Below are 22293 nucleotides of genomic sequence, written 5' to 3'. Positions count from 1 at the left end.
TAACAGTGTTTCTGCAGTCGTAGGTTCATCTAAGTAGCTGGCTGCTGACAGACGAGAAACAGAATGCCTCCTTCCTCTCCACCTTTGACTTTTATTGTCAGTGTTGATTATTTATTTAAGTGCTTTTCCCTTGTGGCTGCTTTAGGTTTCCCTTCCTAAGCTGCTGGTTCCTGCTGAGATGGATAAGCTTTGGAAAAAATAACTTTACTATCAGTACAAGGCAATGACAGCGAGATCAATGACAATACCCCAATTGCCAGGATACCGCAGGACTTTGAAAGAAGAGAAAAATGATACTTGTTCTTTTCTTTTTAATCATCATCTTCATGAAATACAATTCAGCCCAAACTTCTGGGCAAAAACAAATTGATGACCATGTCAAGCCTTTTACAAACTAAAAGCATAATTCCCTGCAAAATGTATATATAATAAAAACAACGGGCCATATCACAAAACGAATTAGCAGAGCTGTGTGGGCTTCATTACCTTTCTAAGCCAGATGAGGACCTGTCTCTTTTTAAAAAATGCTTTTTTTATTTCTTTCTTATACTGTCTCCTATTTACTTTTCATTTGTTTGAAGAGATACATTGCATCTGTGACATTAATGCAGAAACCTTGAAATGGTGCATGGAGAACACGGCTGACTGTTAAAGAATGGCTCTTATTTGTGTTGTGCTGCTATGAGCAGAGATGCACAACAGTGAACCACAAATGCTCATTAACTCCCTGAGCTCTGAAACACGAAAAACTGTCTCTGGATTTTTTGAATATTTTCTCCTCTGTTGCCCTCCTCTAAGCAGACAGAAGATGACAAGGTCAAAATGTGAAGAAAAGCTACTGGTCTGCATGCCAGTGCATGTTTCCAGATACTGCAACACAATCCACTATACAGTTCAATTGTTAGAAAAAATATCCAACAATTAGTGCTTTCTCAGACCACCCCAGCCAGGGCTCAGGATTTGGGAATGGTCCTCAGTCCAGGCTAACAGTCTGCATGCTGTCACCTTACTGTCAGGCTAACAGAGTTAAATGACAGGAATGCAGAACCTTCTATGCTGGTTGGTTTCTAGGCTAAAAAACAGTCCAGGCTTATTTAATTTATCAGTAACGACATAACTCAAGTTAAATCAGGAAGAGGCGAGGTGCATCCCCTAGGCTCTGATCCCACACGATTATTTGTTTGCTGAAGATTTGCAGCTGCTCATTCCTTCTTCCCTCTCTCCTCAATGTCACCTCCTGGCTACATAGCACCAGTTCAAATCTCTGTGTGGCCATATAAAAAAACCCACCCAGATTTGTGAAATTATCCATCTTAAACTTCTAAAATGAAGTAAAACAAACAACTAAAAAAGACATAGCTATGTGCATGTAAGTGTACATGCACATGATCCTAAGCAGTTGAATCAGCACAATAAACTCTGGAAAACCTCCAGGGAGGGTGGGAACATGAAGGCAAATACTATAACCTTTAAAATAGGATCTTAACTCAAAAGAATGATGACGTGTAACCACAAGCACCCACACTTCTCTTCAATGTGTGACATTATCTGCAATTAAGACATACACAGCCACTATTAAGAAATACACAGGCTCTGTATTCACTCACGTGCCTACAGCTTCACTCACATGCCTACAGAGTCTACGTGTGTTAATAAGTTGAATTTGGTTTCGTCCCTACAAGCTGAAGGTTAAGATGGTCCCAACCTGCAATGCTAGTTCAGAGTCCTTAAAATACCCTAACCTCAGAGAACTACCACAGAAAAATTTTATTCTGCTGTCGTCAAGCCTTACATAAGCACATTTGGCCACAGTGTCTCGGTGTCCAGCTGGGAAAACACATCACAACGCCTGACTCCCTGCCTTCATGTTGGCCAGCAATTCTGCTGCTGTCTCCTCAATTGTGGCCAGATCATGCTGCCTTTGTTCTACAAAGACAGAGCACTGGGATGACAGCCGAGGTAAGTTTCAAAGATTAAAAGGATTTTGGACCAACATATAAGTACGGAAGGTAAGAAAAACACAAAAAAAGCATGCACATGAAAAATTCTTGTGTCATCTGCAACCCTTCTGTCCACAGATAACTTGGTGCAAACAGGCGCAAGATAGCTGAGTAAAAGACAGTCTCCCTTACGCCTTGCTTTTTGTTTTGTTAAATGTTACCTGGACGTAATTACTTTCAGTGCCAAAGCTCACACACAAATGAAAATCAACGAAGGTTAAAAATATATGAAAAAAAGTACATGAAGAAAAATAAGGGAAGATGTAGAATCTAAAATACTCCTAAAGCTTCTATCTGGCTCGCAACTCATTGAAATTTAAGCAAAACCATCTGACACAGCTAGGAGTTTCTTCACCCGTTTACATTCAGCTCCAGACATCTATAGCACTTTTGCTATTATTTATATCACAGTCATGTAATCCACTACAATTGGGGCATCATGCTTGCCTTCTTGGCCACCAAACCTGAAATCCTGACTGCAAGTATGCTACATAGGTTAGTGAATAAATTAATTACTTTTTAATTCTGCTATGGTTAGTGTATAGCTGTATGTGTTATAGGTAGGTTTCTGACATTAGCTTCTGCTTTGTTGAAAAAGACATGAATAACACTATTTGACATGTATGGTATGCTCAAAAAATCAGTGCAACTAAGTTCAAAGAATACTCAAGAGACAGAAGATTCCTCGAGGTAAGAGTAGGTATGTAACTTGATTCATAAAGGGGAAATTCTTTGCAACGAAATCAAATTCAAGAGAGAGAAAATACCACAGGGATAAGCACACCTAAATAAAAGACCAAAGCATACAACATCTCTTCTGTCACTGTGCAAGGAAATCTTTAGTCCACATTTACTGCCAGCTTTTAGAATGAGCCTGCGTTCCTTGGAACTTTGACTGGAACTCCCTTAACTTTAAAATTTGATAATTCATCCTGTCTTTAGGTCACCAGAGAAGTGTTTCACTAAACAATGAAATACATGTTGAATGGCATGGGAGTTGGAAGAAACAGGAAAACATTGCATTTTTATTTGAATCTTCTACACACTTAAGAGAAAGGGGAACATTTTTTTTTTTTTTAAAGTATTGAACTATTTGGATGGTATTCTTTTAAAGTGATACATTATCATGGCAAATTGAATAGCATTAGCATTGAAGACTTACAAAGCTGTTCATTCAAAATAGCTATTTTTGTTCCAGTTGGGACTGCAAATATGCATTGTGCTCAACAACCATGAAGAAAATCACTAGAGGAAAAGTTTTTTTCAGACTTCAGGGGTAAAAAAAATCACAGAATAATGTTAGTCTCTTCTAAAACAATAGTTGCTTTTGGAATAAATGACATTTTCCTTGGCTTTCCTGTATCACATATTTAAACCAACTAATGTACTCAGGATATCATTCAATGGTGCTCAGAAGTGTCACAAGGGATTGCATTTATCAGTGCAAATTCAAACAGTGCAGTCAAAGTGTGGGTGTACTTATCCTTATCTGAGGGAGCTCATTGAGAAAAGGCACCACATGACAAACATGAGAGGCATCATGAGTGGGACTCGAGATGAGTTATGTGAAAACTTGAGTGAGGTAGTAAGTGAATATTGGTAACACAAGGGAGAAAGAGACTTAAAGCCTCAGATACGGGATCAGCTTATCATACTTTACTTAGTAACCAGTAACCTTGACCATAAACCAAATCAATTAAAAAATTCTTACACAGCCCTTCACCTAAAAAACCCAACAGAATCTGACTGAAAATTATGCTTTACCTACAGAATCATGACAGCATCCTAGAATCTTAGATGTAAAAGATGTTTCTTTGTTGTTCATGTTACAGTTTTGAATGAATGCTATGTTTAATTTAGCATCATGCATCTGTCAAGTAGCTTCTTTAAAAGTAAATACAAATGGGGCAGGTCTCCATTCTTCATTTGGCCCAGTCTTAAATTTATATTAATTGCTGATGACAAATAAACTGATGCAGATCTTGATTTGGCTAGAAAACTTGATGGTAGACTAGAGTGTAGTAGTCATTTTTGAGACAGTTGCATGAGGAAGCTGCCTGTCTACCTGTCACATCTTGTTTAACTGTGCAACTTGCTTTATTAGTCAAGAGACTCATACAAAACAATATTATTTTCTGAAATACTTATGCATTTATTCCCATTTCATGACCAAGCCCATGGCAATCTTCTTGAGCTCCTTCCCCAGAGTGGTAACATCAGATTCACATTTCATTCATCTCCCATAAATAACGCAGCTTGTCTTCTGTGGGTAGCATGCTATCTGTAACAGGTTATTCAGAAATATTTTCCAGTTGCATAAGGAACACTTTTTTGTAACTGTGACCTATTTATACAAGTTATGCCTTGTTATTTTTTTGTACTTCAGTTTCAAAGTGCAAGTCTGAAAAGATACATTATGCTCTGTACTCAAACATGTACACTCTATAGATCAGATGAATATAAGAATAATATATTCTACTCTTTATTTCTTGAATTGGTCAAACTATTTTTTTTTTTCCTTTGGAAACTGAATGATTAAACTTTTTAAAAGCAATTTCATTTCCAGAATGGATCACCTTATTTTGTTCTATGATTATGATAACAACGAGGAGACTGAGGGGTGACCTTATTAATGTGAGTGCCACGAGGATGGAGACAGGCTCTTCTCGGTGGCAAACAATGATAGGACAAGGGGTAATGGGATCAAGCTGGAACACAAGAGGTTCCACTTAAATTTGAGAAAAAACTTCTTCTCAGTGAGGGTGACAGAGCACTGGAACAGGCTGCCCTGAGAGGTTGTGGAGTCTCCTACTCTGGAGGCATTCAAAATCCGCCTGGACGTGTTCCTGTGCAACCTCACCTGGGCTTTCCTGCTCCAGTAGAGGGATTGGACTAGATGATCTTTTACGGTCCCTTCCAATCCCAAACATACTGTGATACTGTGATACTGTGATACAATGGCTTTAAAGATTTGGAATTTGTGGAAATGTCCAATTTGAGATTGGACATGGCACTTAGTGCCGTGATCTAGTAAATGGACTGGAGTTGGACCAAGGGTTGGGCTTGATGATGCCTGAGGTCTTTTCCAACCCAGTCGATTCTGTGATTCTGTGAAATTTTCTAAAACACAGAGTAATCCCTTTCTCCATCATTTGTGGTTTTACCACTGTGTCAGTAGTTTTACCCCTCAAAGGGACAGACCACCCCTTCACAGCTAGAACTTTTTATAATTCTTGCTAAATGGCTGATTCTTCACAAGTATCAAAATATTGCTAGTAACCAAAAGAGGATGTAGTTTATACCACATTTTGCATAAATTTGATTTTGACTGACTTACTTCTGTCCTGTCCATATTGAATTATTTCTCCTTTATTTTAAAGAGAAAGATTATATTTTTCTGTTTTCTAAAACCCACATGGCTTGCTAAAAGACATTTTAGTTTTGACTGTATAGATTGATTAATTTTGCCTAAATTTAGTGGAATGGTTTTAACAAAAATGACTAAGGCATGAATGTTTGCATGATGAGTATGGTATCAACAAATGAAATAAATTAATATGCCATTACTGCACTGAGAACAAAATTAAACAAATACGTGTTTTAATTTGGTAATCTTCACTCCTTAAAAAATGGAGCTGCTATTTATTTAGCTATTTATTTAGCAGAACAGATAAGAAACTTGTATTTATTACAGTGAAAGAACAGCAATTCAATCTGCGTGTGAAAAAAAAGGGACAATTCCTTCTCTTTTGTACAAGGACTTTAGTGAAGGGTTTTTTTTTTTGTCTATATCAGTGGAGAACTGGCTTGAATGTCACATAGACATGAAAGAAAACTATTGATTTTATTACATGGATGCTGTTCCCTGATGGTTAATGCAGTTACATCACTTGAGCGTGGAATACTGACAAACAATTCAGTTTGATTTCTGTCACTACTATTGCATGTAAGCAGTATATTTATTATAATATAATTTTAAGGATGAATCACTCTGTTCATGTTCATGTCTCACTTCAATTCACACTGCTGTCACTAAGAATGAATGTCTATATCTTCCTGGTCCAGGCTTTTACCTAAGCAATCCCTAGCTATGTCCCTAGTGCCACTTCCAGTGGTTCTGCATCTTCACTATTGCGCATTAGAAATTGTCTGGGCTCTTAAAAGTTAGGGAGTACTCCAGGTGGGGGTTATGACCAATCAGTGTTTCCTTTCATGTTTAGCAACTCTATACTTATCATAAGGTAGAGGAATATTGCTGAGTTGAAAAAAATACAAGTCAGTACAGGTATTCACAGTTTTTTGTAGAATCACCTATGGAAAATGTTCCTTTCTCATATTGTCATGTACAGTGGAGTTGAGCTGACTAAATGCCAGCATCTGCAATGTAGATGTCTACGCCTGAGGTAGCAATCTATATTTGAGGAGCAAAAATTGTAACTTATCTAATCCTAAAGGAGATGTCTCAAATCGGTCAGATGAATCACGGTCTAAAGGAATTTGTTTCTCTCTACACTAATAAAAAGAAAAAAAGGGAGATGATACTAGATTTAGATGTTAAATCTAGGTGAAAAGAACCTTTCCTGCAATTCGTGACAAAGTCTTAAAAGATTATAAAGTGAATGTATGGAACAGCTAACATTTTTTTTCCAGCTAAAAACTTACTTTAAGTCAGCTCTTCTGGACAATTAATAAATGAAAATATTAAATGTTTCCACAGGAAAATAATTGTAAAATATATATGTCCCAAAATAAAATGCCAGTGCACATAACAACTAATGGAAAAATCCTATGGTGAGGACAATTAAGGATAGGAAGGAGAGTGATATCTGAGGTATATCATTTAGATATATGTCCTGTGTAAGAAAAACAACAACAAAAAGTATGTTTAGTAGTTAAAGAAGCAGCTGAGTGACAAACATGTTAAGAACAAAAGAGCATCACCTACTAGGTGAGGTAGGTCTCTCTCTTCAAAGCTTACACTATGAACACAAGAATACTTTCTAGATTTAGTTAAGAAAGTTCTGTTCTGGAAACCCCAGTTATACTAGCCGAGTGACAAGACTAGTGGCACAATATATTACTTACCTCTATAAAGAAGAGACTAGCTGCTGATGTTGGATGATGATACATATAGACAGTCACGAGGATGGCTGCAGCCACAATGAGGACCAATACTAGAATGCCGACAATTAAACCGGCATGAAGCGTTCCACCTTTCTTCTCTGCCGCACTGTCATCTGTGGAAGCTGCACAAATGGCACACTTATTAGCACAGTAGCTTACGTCCTATCCATTCCTCATTTTCCACAGCCCAAGTTGGAAAAAGGTGTTAGATGTCTATTTCCCACAACTGAATACTCTCATAATCTTAATGAACAGACATTTCCAAATGTTTTACTATTTCTAACTCAATAAACAAAATTAATATCCTTTCTTTTGAATTCAATCTGGACATTATGAAGTTTCTAATTATCTTCATAATGAATTTTACATTGATTATCTCATAAAACTACTGCAGTTGCCCTACAGACAAAAAGTACTAATTGAATACATTTTGATCTTTTTATTTTTATTCTTTTTTATTTAAGCTACAAGTTGAGACATGGCACAAACCTTTGTGAGATCCAGCTAATAAACACATTCTGAAAGCCTGATTCATTAGCTTGGAGAGGGCTTCTGAATCACCCTGTGCAACTGAATCAGACAGCCAAAAGTGTAACAGATGGATGTTAAATGACCCTGCAATATTCTAATATTGGTCTGAATGGAACACTCATCATACCAAAGTATAATGGAAGACCATCCATTTACTAAACTTGATACCAAGAGGCCACTCGTATTATGCTCTCATCAGGAGAAAAGAGAGCTGTATCTGTCACACAAGCAATCTATCAGCAGTGCTTCCAAATAAATGACCGAAAGTCTTTTAACAACACTGTATCCTTTGTGGAAAAAGTCTCAAAAATTAGCCAATACCTGTAGAACTCCTTGTGCTTGGATGTGATTTCTACTTGGGACAACATGAAATTTCACAGCAAGTACAAACACGGTGATAAGCAATGATTATTGAGCAACCTGATGCATAGAAGCAGTGCTGTTCTATCCACCACTGCAAGCAAATGAGTGATTCAGAAGTCCTAGGTTTAAGAAACAACAGCAGACCACTGGCCATTTGGCCTCACAAACTTGTATCATCATCCGAATATTCCCACTTTTTTCTGCCTTTCTGGAAATCCTTAAATGCCTTATTCCACACAAAACCTCTCTCTGATCTTGCTCATTAGAAATTTTCTTTCAAATCTACTTTAAAGTTTCCTTTCAAAATGCTTGTTAGTCAAGGTGACTATAATGAAATTTTTTTATTTCTGCAGTTATTCTTTTTGTTGTGCCATCCCCCCAAACTATTTGGTTGCCTTGGAGTGTCATGGTCTGTGAGGTTGGGGATTGTCCCTTTTATTTGTTCTTGGAAAACAGCTATTAAGTTATGGGTACCACTTCAAACAAGTTACTATTATCGTTATTACTAGTAACAACAATAAAAACTATAACAGCAATAAATGTACATGTTCTTTTACCATCCATCAGATTGTAAGTAGAGGACTACACAATAATATTTAAAAAAAGAGAACTGGAAAGTAATAGAAGAAGGGTCTATTGATCTAGGACCTTCTACAGTGTTAAATGTCTTGTATGAGGATCAATAAAAGAAAACAGGAACAGTTAACCTCAGTATAACAGCTCATCCATGTGTGACAGCACTACTCCTCGCCAGACCAAGGAAGGCTGCACTGCACAGTGGATTGCATGGAACCATTGTGACAATAGGCAGAAAAAGAAAATGAAGATGTATTATCTTAGCCAAGAGCTATTACTATTGCAATATGAAGTGAATCTATGGGAGAGTGTAGGGATTAATATACATTTCCTCTGCTTTTGTCTATGTTTCCTCATTCCTGAGTCAGGGCAGCTGAAACCTCACAGTGTTGTTCTTCTCTTTCCCATGAAGTCAGTAAAACAGTTTGTGGAGTAAGGAGCTGACCAACACAATCAGAGGATAAATTAATATAAATTAATAATAATAATAAAAAAACCCAAACAAACAACCATTTGAGAGGCTAAACTAGGATGTGGGAGGCATTAATGAATTTAATGAAAAAATGCAAGCAGGCATCCCCACTCAGTTACTGCTTTTAACTGAAAAGTTCATGAGTACCTGTTCACACAGGAACTTCAGTTTTAATTGTGCTGACTGTGGACATCAAGATTGAGCTTAGGCTTGAATAGGATCCAAGAACCAAGCCTCTCTCTGCCCAAATCCTACAAAGAGATCTACTTAGCTTTCTTAAAGCTTAGTTCACACAGATGCATAGAAGCTTTTTAAAAATAAAAGCAGTGTCAGCCTTACTTAATTTTTTTTTTTTTTTTTTAAACACAGTACATATGGTGAAAATTTCCAGGCCATAATTTACATTGCAGTGAAAGAAAGGAAACATTGCCCAGGATGTGGAAGATCTATTTTCAAATGTATTCCCATCCATAGGGGACTTAAATGACTTCGTAGTAATTGTAGCACTATGTAGCAAGGGATATGAGATTCATGGAGAAGACAAGAAAGAAAGGCGACACTAAAAAACGTTCCTTTGACTTTCAGACAGCAAAGTCTTTTACTTGACATAACCATTAATAATTTATTAAATAGTCATTCAGTTTCAGCTGAGAATAAACGAATGTATACAAGGTCCAGTCTTAATTTCTGTTCATGCACTGTAACGATATTTAGTACTTGTACATATATTTCAAATTGCCAAGAAAATGGAAATTAAGCAATTGAAAGGCCATCAGGAAAGGTCGGTTTTATTGAACATGCTCTGGGCTGGGCTATTAATTCCCAATGATGAGCAGTTAGTTGTGTGAGTCACCCTGCTGGGAAGTAACTGGTCTCAGAAGGAGCAGTGGATTCATAGTTTGTCTGTCTCATAATTGTCTTTTTGACAGCTGCATACTCTTCAGCTCTTCCCTTCAATGCCACATCGGTGCATCACAAACTACTTTATCACTTGTACCCATTTTCAGGCCAATTTGCACTGAATGCATTACTGGTGTTGTTACTATGCTATGGTTGAAGGCAGAACATCATATTCTGCAGATTAAAAAATGCTGGACTTCAGCAAAGGTCCTAGCCACCATGTAAAAGCCATCAAATTAGTCCCCTTAGATTTTATATTTTCTCAGTGTTTAGCATCTAGATTTGTCTCTTCCAAATAACAGGTGACAACTGCCTGCTCAGATTTCTACCAGTCTAGAGAAGAGCACTACATGGACATCAATGCTATGATCAGAATACCAAATGCAAAAGAACCCTATGAAATACAATAAATGCTTTTCTTAAATGACAACAAGTGTGAGCAACTTGTAGTTTCCATAATCAAAATTCAGTTCATTGACCCCAGGGCTCACGAGAAATTGATTTCATTTTCTTTGCAGAGAGACAATAAACAGTGTTGTCAACTTTGAAAATGCTCTCTGCTGCAAAATCAACTGGCAGTTCTTTTAAAAAGACACCAAGGGAAATAGATGACATAGAATATTTTTAAGGTAGAGAAATCTTATTACAACAGCACTTCTGCCATTCCAGGCAAGGCTAAATCCATGGTAGGATATATGTCTTATGACCAAACCTTTCTCAAAAGGAACTTTCTCAGTGGAACTTTCCCCAAACTTTTCTTTTGCTCAAAAAAGCATTTGTTACATCCAATATGAATTATTTATAACATCTCCCCAAATTCTAACATCTATGAACCTTTTAAGCTGAAAGAGCATGTAAACATCTGCAAGGTTAGTCTGCTTTCTCATTATGTGCTGAATGACAGCACAGAAACAGCAAGTAACCTTTTTTGCCAAATACAAAAGCACAAAACACAAACATGAAGTAACTGTTCTTCTGCTGGAATGCTGTTTAGAAATAAGAAAACAAACCAAACCAAACCCCCAAACAAACTAACAAAAAGGCAACAAAAGAAAAACACAATAAAAATATTCTTGTTGTTTGCACAGTAAACACATAAAGACCATATAAACCTTGATTTTATATTACTATGCTATGTCTCTAGTTGGAATGGGGTTAGCTTCTTTTGGTGCAGGAAAACCAAAAAATTCAAGGATTTATCAGGAATGCAAATCTCTTCCTGGTTCCTGGAGACTGTGATGCTGACTTTAACAGGAACAAAGGTGTGTCCAAACTGGCACTGTTATTTAGAGTGTTTCTAAACACACTGTGGATACTTGCCTAATATTATTTATCTCATTATTGCTTACTAACCATTGAGGTCTGCAAAATAATGAAATACAGTGTTTTCTATTATCTAAATTTAAGGTTTACACAAAGTTTCTATTGTGATAGTTTTATATATGAGAAAACAAAATTGTGGTACACACTTGAACTCCTGTCATGATATGAGATGGAAAAGAGTTCATACCAGAGAACAATATCTCTGCCTGTGAGAGCAGAGATACAACAAAGTTTTATGGCAAAATAGATGAAAAATAGGTGAAGTTCTGTTACCTCCTGGCTAGAAGCTTTCCTTTATATAAAGCGACATGGAACCAAGGGTAAATGACAGACAAAAAGTAGAATTTCAGCGTGTGGACTTGGAAAATAAAGCTTTGCTTTTTCCCTCCAAAGCCATGTCATTCCTTTTTACTCTTGCATTTTGATTAGATGGTAAAAAGCTCCAATTCAAACTCATGTGCATGTGCATCTTTAAGGGATAAATGCAACACCTTATTTGACCTTCCTGACTGACACAGCTACACTAGCAAATCTAGGGATATAAATGACCTAAATAGCAGGAATCAGCCTAAAGATGATAAGTCAGTACTGAGTTTTGTTCTTTTCTCTCCTCTTTTTACCAGATGAATGAATTTTCATGGCAAAACCCTGAATTTGTCACAAAGAGAGAATGAACCCTGTAATTTATTCTCATATAGGAATGTTTTATGACAAAGTGAGTGTTTGCTGTTGGGTTGCATGGCAGCAACTGGATGAATTTTTAATATTCATCAAACTGACGATTTTTTTCAGCTGGTTGGTCAGATGAATATGAAACTGTACTCAGCACTGGTGAGGCTGCACCTCAAATACTGTGTTCAATTTTTGCCTCTCACTACAAGAAAGACATTGAGGTGCTGGAGCAAGTTCAGAGAAAGGTAATGAAGCTGGTGAGGGGTCTGGAACACAAGTCTGATGAGGAGCAGCTAAGATATCTGGTGCTGTTTAGCCTGGAGAAAAGGAAGCTGAGGGGAGACCTTATCACTCTCTACAACTACCTGAAAGGAAATTGCAGTGAGTTGGGTGTCCTCATAAGACTTGTGCTCCAGACCTTTCACCAGCTTTGTTGCTCTTCTTGGGAAACAAATGAGAGTCATGTTTCCACATGAGAGATCCCTACAAACAATTTGGCAATGCCTCTTTTCCACGTGTTTGCTCTCCTCTTTGAGCGGCCAAAGAGCAGAAATCCTCTCTTGTATGGTTTTGGGCTAGCCTGCACCTATAAATCCAAGTTCACTCCACCAGCCCTCCACAATATTGCCTATGTCATTTCCAGCCTGGAAGCTGTATCATCCTATTTGCATGACTGTGGCTTTGAGATAATATGCTCCTGTTAAGAGAGAAGACCTAATGTTTAGGACAGCTGAGCACACAGGGTCACAGCCTACAGTGAACTCAGCAGAGCCACTGGATTTTTCCCCTCTTTCAGGCCTCCATTTACATCTGGAATGTGAGTATACCAGGAGACTGCTTGTTTTATGGGGTGGGTATATGGTTCTCCAAAGGTAAGCATTTTTCCTGTACATAATGCAGATTCCTGAACAGATGATTAATGACCTACACACAGTGACTGTGGGAGGGAATAAGGGAATGTACAGTTAGAAGGATTCTCCAGAGGCTCAGTGGAAACTCCATAAAAATGTTCTCTCTAACTCTTTTAGGAACAGCCTGCTCTGGACTTAGCTTTCTTCATGGTAATGGAGTGTGATTTTCTTACTTTTGTGGGTTCATTCCCTTAGCATTTGTTAACATTTTGAGGTTAAGCTATTGCTACACTCTACTTGGTTTCATGATGATTTATAAAGTTATGGCTCAGGTAATGCTTTAAAAATTGGTTTCCAATTGCATGTAAGGAATGAAAGGTGGTCTTTGAGTGTGAATATTACAAACTGTAACCCACAAATTCTGAATTCAATATCTGGCTTTGCTATCAATTTTCTGCAGAACTCAGGGCAACTTGGTAAGTTTGTCCAAGACTGATCAACTGCTTAATGCAGCAAATGGATGAGAGTGAACTAAAATAAAATCCCTCCATTTATAGGATGAGAGCACACTAAATGTGTTATCTAAGGACTTTCATTCTTCCTCTCTAAAATATCACCTAACACTACATCAGTTGTCATCACCATTAATTTTAGTCTGAGTTGCTTGAGGCCATTTAAACCATTACAGTACTTAGTAGCATCAAGCAATGGCCATCACAAATCTCAGTATTGCACCATACTGAACACCAGCAAGTCTGTCTGTTCTTTCTTTAAGTCACAAGATTTCTTGAGAACGAAGAACTTGAATTACACTGACAGAATAACTTAATGTTTCTTAGAGCAACATACTCTGTTAGATCCGACACTTTTGCCTAAGTATAGTGTTTTCCTATTCTGAGTGCTACAGCTGAACTTGCAGAAAGCACTGAGCAACCTTTAGCTTTCTACATATTCTTTTCCTATTAACATATTTATATCCATCACCACCTGTTTTACATATCTCTGTGCTGTGATGCTTTTCTCTATGTCTTTTATTTCCATCTCTACTGAAACCATTCCAAAGCTGTTCTTTGATAAGAATTTTTTTATACAAGCAGAGCATATGGTACAGCATAGATAAAGAATACTTTATGACAAGTTGTCTCCAGGGAAATCCTTGCTTGCCTAAAATTGTGTGAACCCTGCAATTTTAGGAGAACAGTTCAGCAATTTCAAGTAAGTGGAACATAATCCATAACCTCTCAACAGGATTTTTGCAATAATGGCAAAAACTTTAAATCTTCCCTTTTTCATGCAAGAAGAGTAGAAGAAGATGTCTGAATATTGGCTTGCCAGGTTCCTGGACAGCAGTGGAAAACAGAACACATTAGCTAGGACACTGTTAAGAGAGTTAATGTGAGGAAAGCTCAGGTACCTAGGGGTAAGATGCACACTCTTATCATGCCATTTAGATTCTTCTCTGTAGCTGACAGAGCTAGGCACCTCTATGTAGCATCTTATCCCACTTTGAGTACTTCTTTTAGGATTACATGAATGACTTCCTCTTGCCTATTGCTTGACACAAAAGAAGTGCTTGTGACTTTCTCACTAACATCGGATAAGATGGAGCCTCTGGAAGGTCATTTCCTGTGGCTAGGCCAAGATCTGATGATAGAACAAAGCTATACCCCATACAAAGTCCACTTTAAAACATTTTAAGCCACCACAAAGACTAGTTTTAGCATTATTTAATGTTGATTTTTTTTTTTTAAACTTTAAAATTGGAGAGGACACTCAGCTAATTTGTAGTGACTTTTTTTACCTGAGTTAGCTATTTTGAACTGTATGGCCATAATAACTTTTGTTATGCCAAAAATATTTGTTTTCCTAAAGGGTTGGCTTGCCTCTTTCTTGAAGCGGGTTTAATTTTCAGGATCATTTAGAAACTTAAAAAATTAGAAAGAAATGTTAGATGATTATTAGCAGGCATGAACTAGTGTTACACATGCTGCAGCTGGAATTCAGGGTACACAAGAAAAACAGGACTGAGTCTTCTGCATAATTTGTCAAGAATTCTTCTGATAAGAGGAGCCCAGGCTGCAATTTTTAAGGGAAATAGGAGGACAGACCACTAATGGCAGCTAATTTCTAGTCATAGGGGACTGTCAAAAAAAGAAAAATAGCCTCGGGTAAATGTATCACTGTATATAAGGTATATAAAATTACTCTTTTTTTCAAAACTTGGGTCTGCATTTTAGTAATTTCTTAATGAGCTTCCTAATATTCCAAGCTCAAATTAAGCTCTGTAAATCCTGTATATCACTAAAGTTCATACCTAGATGATCATTGAAAAAGTCCACCACAGAGTAGGAACAGCAGGGCACAGACATCTCCTAGCACTATATGTGCTAGGATGCACCTGTTCATGAATAAATGAAATAGCTTTCTCCCTCAGGTAGATAAATTTTGCATAGCTTGACTTTTTTTTTTTTTTTGGAAAAGCAGTTTCTGTATATCTTGATGAATGAGAAGTGTAGCAGTTTCTCTGACACTGTCAAACAGACATGCACTTTTCTATTGATTTATAAAGCTGAAGGACTGAGAGGAACTCATAGAAATCAAATCATCACAATAAGGTACCTAAAAAGGTCAAATAAAATGTCTAGATGTGCTGGCCAATCATCTAAATCATCAACCAAAGAGTTCTCAACAGGAAAATACTGCACTACTGTGTAGCCACAGGCAGTTTTTCACAGTTTTTATGAATAATAAGTTTTTTAAACTGTTTAGTCATCTGTGTTATAATAAAAATTAAATAAAAAACCCAGAATCTGCAATTAATAACAAAAATTTGTACTTGTATTGCTGGACGTATCTTAAAACTTACGGAATGTTTATTTTAAAGAGAATAAAGATTTAACAAAAATGTGAAGACACATCAGCTATATTTTAGAATGGTTTAGAAATGTATGTGTTAGGCATCTAACGTGTTTATTAAGACAGAATGAAGACAAAAGAAAGAGAAACAAGCAAATTTGAAATGTATGTTAAAATATGTCACATAAGATTGTGGGTGAGTTACAGTACTAACTTGAAAGTGATTTTCTCATATAATTAAAAGGTCAAAGCAGTCTGAGCTGAACTTGAAATTTAATTTAAATTTAGTTGCTGCTTTATAACATTTAGTTTCAGAAGTTCCAGGCAGAGGTGAGATGCAGAATTTCTATAGAATCCTTTTGTTGTACCTAGCCAGATATTGACTGCTATCATTCAAGGACACATCAAGCTATAGGCCATCATTGATCCAATATAGCTTTCGTTTTTCATTATAAAAGGTTCCCTTTCACAGAGTTTTAAAGGATCTAGTGTGAGAAAGTAAAGACCCTGTATTCGTGACCTGAAATAATCTACTCTTTATGAAATGCTGACAAATCATAGAGAATCAAAGAATGCTCCTGCGGCTGCAGGGTTTTTATCTGAGCCTAATCTAGGGGTCACTGGAAAATTCAATGCATAATTGAAGTATCATCAAAAAGAACTTCTCAGATTACAAGCTACGTTTACTGTGTGAATGAGAAATCCTGGTGTGTTGCTTTGCTTCTGTGTTGTTTGAAGTCAGTTTCGTTTAAAAAAAAATAAATTCAAGAATAAAAGGAACAGCGCAAGGAAAGTGAATGATCACATCAGGTGCTGGTTTGTCCTTCTAAAATGCAGCAGCCTGCTGCATGGAAATGGACTTTCTATATTTAAGATAAGTGATGCCACAAACCCTAGCACCTCACTCTATTAAGTAGGCTACAGCCATCCCTCACTTGCTCTACTATTCATCACTTTGCTTTCATAGGATTTTTCTTTTCAGATTTTTGGCAAAGACTAGAAAAGTGAAATGAATAATCCTGTTGCAATTCCCAGACCAAAAGAAATCTGGAATGTGTCTTCTTAAGCTCACATTTTGAATTATTTTTAGTGTAACAGGATGTAATTGAGCTGTTCATGAGATGCTCAAGATGGAGAGCTGCCTGGTCCCAGGCCAGCCACCTGCCATGCAGCGATGGGTTGCAGGGCAGAGCATGTGTACAGCTCAGCTGGGAATGTGCCTCATGTACAGAGCAGACATGAAACAGGAACGTGAAGTGCTGACTGATTCACCTTGCCTGTTAATCTTTAAGAGCACTGAAGCACTTCTCACAACAAAATAAAAAAACAATTGGATTTCAAGAAGTAGAAGAGAAAAGTTATGGTGCATTCCTGTAGACAAAATGCCTAAAAGTACCACCCTGAGTTTATAGATGACCTTATTCCAAGGGACCACTTATGTGTCGAAGCCATGTCAAACAACAACACTGCCAACAAATGGACAATGCAATGCTCAGTATTGCCTGTGACCACCTATGTCATGCTCAGTGACACTAAAATGACAGAGGAGTGACTGATGAGGAAGGGGATGGCAACTGCGCCCTGTGGACTGAGCAGATCTCTAATTTGAGGGATGGAGAAAATCATGGCTGAATATTACTTAAAAACAAATGACAGGAAAACAGACCAAAATGCTAAGTGGCATCTGCATACAGTGTTTCATCAAAGCTTGAACAATTCTCTGCCAGGGCCCTGAGAGACCATTATGCTACAACTGCCCCTGGGACCTCTGCCCATGGGCTTGGAGATTCCATGTAAGCTCAAGCGCAAGCCTAAACTATGCTGTAGGTGAACTGGTAGTCAGCTCTGTCTTTGGTCTTGTCTTGTGGATCAATCTTGGATCTACGCTGAGGGTAGCTTGTCTCCAGTCCTGTCCTTGTCCATGTCTCCTTGGATGGAAGTTGGAGTTGTGTTGTAGTCTTATCTCTGGCCCCATCTCTTTCTGCTACTGACCAGACTTCTTGTATGGACCTGGTTCATCACTTCTCCTTCTCTGGGACTGCTGATGGGAGCTGCTTTCTATGGTCCTTGCCTGAGCTGTGCTGCTGGTCCCTGTGCCTCTCCTGCTCCCTCACCACTCCCAGCCTTGCCTTGCCAACCTGGCTTCTTGCCTTGACCCCAGGCCTGCCTTGTCTCTGCAGACTCGGCTGATGGTCAGTAGTCTGAGGTTGCCCCTGTGTTGCTGGTCTCACACCATGCCCCACCCATTCCTGCTGCCATGATTGCTGCTGGTTCCCCTGCCCCTGAGGTGCTTGATGCTCCCTGCCTGAAGGAAAGGCAAACAGAGCCAATAAATAATACTTCCCTTCATATCAAAGGAAATAAAATGTATTTCAATTTGCTCAGTAAATCATCCTCTGCTTTGACAGACCACTCTGAAGCCGGTAGAAAACAACCTAAATCTTTCCCTTCTCCTAAGCAAGCTCTGTATCAGCAGTGAGTACAGATCCAGCCTAGATCTAATGATCGATTCCTGTTCTAACTAACAGCAAAATTCTCAGCAGCTTCAAAGGGAGAAGGAACAAACCTCATGTCTCAGTCCTTGAACCCACAATGAAGATAACAAAAGCAGTCCCCTGCAGAACCTCATTTAACAGAGGCCTTTACCACTAGGACAAGGTGATCTTATAAACTTGCATGGGAAACACTCACAGAGAAAGACAAGATCTCTGCTAGTAGAGAGACACAGATATAAAAATTATATATTTATTAATGAAATGTCATGTAATAATTCTCTGCTATGAATGAGTTTATAGCACAGTATTATTATTGAGAATCAGCATCGTATCTTCTCTTAGTACAGTTAAATAATATTGTACTATAATACTGTTAATACAGTTTAAAATTTACTTAGCATGGCCATATTTGGAAGTTAATTAAACCTGTTGTTTTATTAAAGAGTTATAAAGAGAGTTGTAAATGTTTAATTTACTGAGCAGTTGCTAAGCTTATTTACCCTGCTGCTGTTTGACATAGATGTGGAAGGCTGAAGTCCTTTGAGAGTCTGGTAAAAGCTATTTCTACAGTCTGATTTTGATTAATGAAGTTCAGAGGAGTATAATTCGACAAACTACTGACATTCTTTACAGACAAAAAAAAAATCATCTCTTACCTCCATTGTCTTTTAGGTGCAGCGCTATCTTGGTGTCATCTATGAAGGAAATTCAAAGTCAGTTGTAGGAAAATGCATTTTTCTAGGTCATGAGTAATTTTAGGAATGACTTTCTAGTGTCAAAGAACTTTCACAATTAGAAAATTATTTCTTAATGAACAATGCTTTATTTCCTTGATACTAAAAAAACATTTATGAGAATGTTGCAGTGTGAGAGAGGATTCAAAATATTGGTAAATATGGGTCTGCCTCATAACATTCACAAATAATTCATTTATGTTACATGTTGATACATAGCTTGAGCATTCTGCCATACTAAGTACTACATGAACCAATATATGACAATAAAGCAATGACTTAATACCTCTTCTAAGGATCATAAAAAGGTCTACCATTTTAAAATCCTCTTTCTTTCCATATTCCTCTTCTTTTTGTGAACTTTAACATACAAAATGCCAGGGAATAATGCTGCTAATGCAGTCCAAATCCTGCACTAACAGTTTCTAAACTTCTCTTGCTGCCAAGAAAATGAGCCTTTCTTATCAGTAGATTCCCATCTTGAAATACCTTCAGTTGAAATTTTCATGTCATGAGCTGCTTGAAAACTCTGCCTGTGACTAATAACTTTTCTTGTGTTAACGTACACATCTAACAGAAAACTTCCCTTCCTTTTATATATGCTAAGATGCTATTTGATTAGTCTGGGTTAGCTTTTCTACGCAGCTGAATTTTCCCCAGAAGGACGAAAGCAGGACAGCTCAACCACAGAAAAGTAAGATGGAAGTGGTCAGTGAACAAGGGTGGCAACTGACACACCACCACTTACCCAGTTAATTCCATTCAGAAGCCTAGAGAAACTACTTCACAACAGTGAGCACTACATGAAAAGAACAGTGTCAACTGACTGAAAAAAAACCGGGCAGATTTGAAAGATGTTTTTAATTTGGTTTATCTCTAATTTTCATCCGGCTAAAAAGAATAGCCAAAGGGATTCCAAATTAATTACGCCTGTGATGGAAGTTTCTTCACTAACTTTAGTAGGGCTCTCTCCATCTTCTATTTCAACAGGTTTCAGAGTATGGCCTGATGGTTAAAGGAACATGAACAACTCATTGTAACCATAAGTTGTCCAGAAGTCTGCCTGGCTTGTCCATGCACCCCAAGCACTGTCCCCTCCTCCAGCACTCGTCCCCTTCACTGTTGTCAAAGCGAGTGGCAGTTTAAAAGCAGTAGCAGATATTGCCTTGACTGAAATTCCCCACTCCTTCCACTGCCCAATAGACAAAAGGTCAACATGAACACATATTCAAAGGAAAAAAAAATATTTTGGATTTGTAGATGATGCGTTTGTGCGATAGAGTAATGCAGTGTATACACTTCACCTTCCGTGGGCAGGCTAGTCGGCAGGTAGGAAGTGGTGGATCCTCTGGTGGTTGTTAGAACTCTGAACTTTGTGGTGGTTGGCAGAAGGGCGGTGCTGGAGTATGGAGGTGTTTCAGTTGTGTCTACATTCTTCTCACAAATCTTATCTTTTGACTGTTAGGAAACAAGAAAAACAAAGAAGAGAAAATTAATTCTCAGTGGAGACTGTCACTGAAGAATTCAAGCATGGACAAGCTGTCAGGATAAAAAGAATGAAAATGGAAACACTAAATCAATGAATTTCAAGGGCCTTTTTTTTTTTTCCCTTTGAAGTACTCTATATAGCATTCAGCAACATATATTTTTCATTTAGCTGCGAAAATTACAATGCTCAATTGTTAATGACAAGGCTTCAAAGTTACCCCTGAATGTGAAACTTTATTTCCCACAATCAGATTCTACCATCTTAAGATTATAATTCAAATTTTTACTCTACTATTGTGAATGCTCACTGCTATTGGTCTGAGTGCCATAAGACATCCTAAAAAAGTATGTGGGACTTAAATTGTAGCTCTTCCTAGTGAGTATGTGTAGTTCACTGGAGCATTTAATTAGGCTTTATGTGCAGTTATCACAGGAGAATATGCACATGTATGTAAACTGTGTGCACATATTCAGCTTATAGAATATTTATATACCACACTATGGAGAAACACATTCACTATATACCTATGAATTCCATACAACATTAAATTTCATATATTATATGTATACACACTATAACAATTATTATATAAAATATAAATGTTCTAAAATATCAACTATAAAATAATAATCATTAAAATAATTACATTAGTCCACCATAAATAATATTCACCATTATATAATTATTTAACTTCTATTGTCATGGGCAAATATTTCAATACAAATCTTGAGTCTTTTTTGTTAAATTTCTGGACACTTTTAAAATTCTGCAGGTGTAATGAACATTTTCTTTTATGGACCACAGAGTTTTTCAGGAAAATACATCCAATTAACTAGCAGAAAATATGGGAATTGCCTGTAACTCCTGCTGTCCCTATTCATTTTATTGAGAAGTGGAATCCCGCAAAGCCTCTTCATTTAGTGAGATCTGTCTGTCAAAACCCAGTGAGTGTTGTCTTACTTTTATTATGCATGGATATTTTATTGTCTTTTGTTTGACAAGAAAAAATATATATTACATTTTAAAAAGGTATCAGTACCTGCAGTATAGCTATTCTTTAAATTTCTTCATGTTTTAGCTTGAAAACCACTGTTAATTTCACTGATGGAATTTAATAAAAATGTAGCTCAAAATCTATATTACAAAGAAGGAAACACTACTATGAGAATCCTCATTATTCACCACCTTGAATGAATGCCTCTAAAATTAACCTCTGTGTGCTAATTATTGATCCTTCATTGAACTCCAGCAGTCAGCTCAGGCATCATTCTGGAAGGTGTCAAGTCAGCTGTTGCTTATGCTCCAGGAGAGCCTGAAAGCTGGACTGTGAGCAGCCACCAAGTACCCTGAAACTGTGCAAATCAAACTACTAGTTTCTCAGATACACTTAGTACATCAATAATTTCCTCTCAGATCATGTACTAAGCCTTATAGCACCAGTTGTGTTGAAACAAGAAAGAAGAAGCAGAAAGGGATGCGACTGTCATGCAGACAGAGGGTTTTGGATAACTTCATCTACAGCAGGGGTGTCAAGTTCATCTTCAACGGAGGCCACAGCAAGAGTAGCTACGTTTATACAGTCCTAAAATTACATTTGGCCCTTTGAAGGCAACCACGAGGCTGATGTGGCCTCCGGTGAAAATGAGTTTGACACCCCTGATCTTCAGTCACATCTGAGTCCTAGCTAATTTTGATCTGGATTTAAACAATACGAAGGTTGTGGACTATAACAACAAGTACTCACAGCAACTGTTATTTCATGTTCTTGAAATACTGTCCTCCACAGACAAAAAATATCACAGAAATTCCATTCTTAAATCGTCAGTTTACAAACTGCAAAGCTGAAGCTCCAAGCCCAAGCAACAAGGCAGTATGCAGGATGCAGTTATTTTGTGATTACAGTTATA

General features: G+C 37.4%; 1 protein-coding gene across 1 annotated transcript in view; it reads right to left on the bottom strand.

The window, feature by feature from the left end:
* PLXDC2 (plexin domain containing 2) overlaps window positions 1–22293 on the bottom strand; it is a 270768-nt gene that overhangs the window by 8504 nt on the left and 239971 nt on the right. The window contains exons 11-13 of the mRNA XM_065832450.2: window positions 20202–20355; window positions 18820–18858; window positions 7086–7246 (exon numbers count right to left, since the gene is read on the bottom strand). Coding sequence (XP_065688522.1) covers window positions 7086–7246; window positions 18820–18858; window positions 20202–20355 — 354 coding nt within the window. The remainder of the gene's footprint in view (window positions 1–7085; window positions 7247–18819; window positions 18859–20201; window positions 20356–22293) is intronic.

Source organism: Patagioenas fasciata, chromosome 2 (genome assembly GCF_037038585.1).
Source record: "Patagioenas fasciata isolate bPatFas1 chromosome 2, bPatFas1.hap1, whole genome shotgun sequence".
Classification (NCBI taxonomy): Eukaryota; Metazoa; Chordata; class Aves; order Columbiformes; family Columbidae; genus Patagioenas; species Patagioenas fasciata.
The sequence above is the reverse complement of the archived record's forward strand: the minus strand, read 5'-3'. Positions and strand labels throughout refer to the sequence as shown.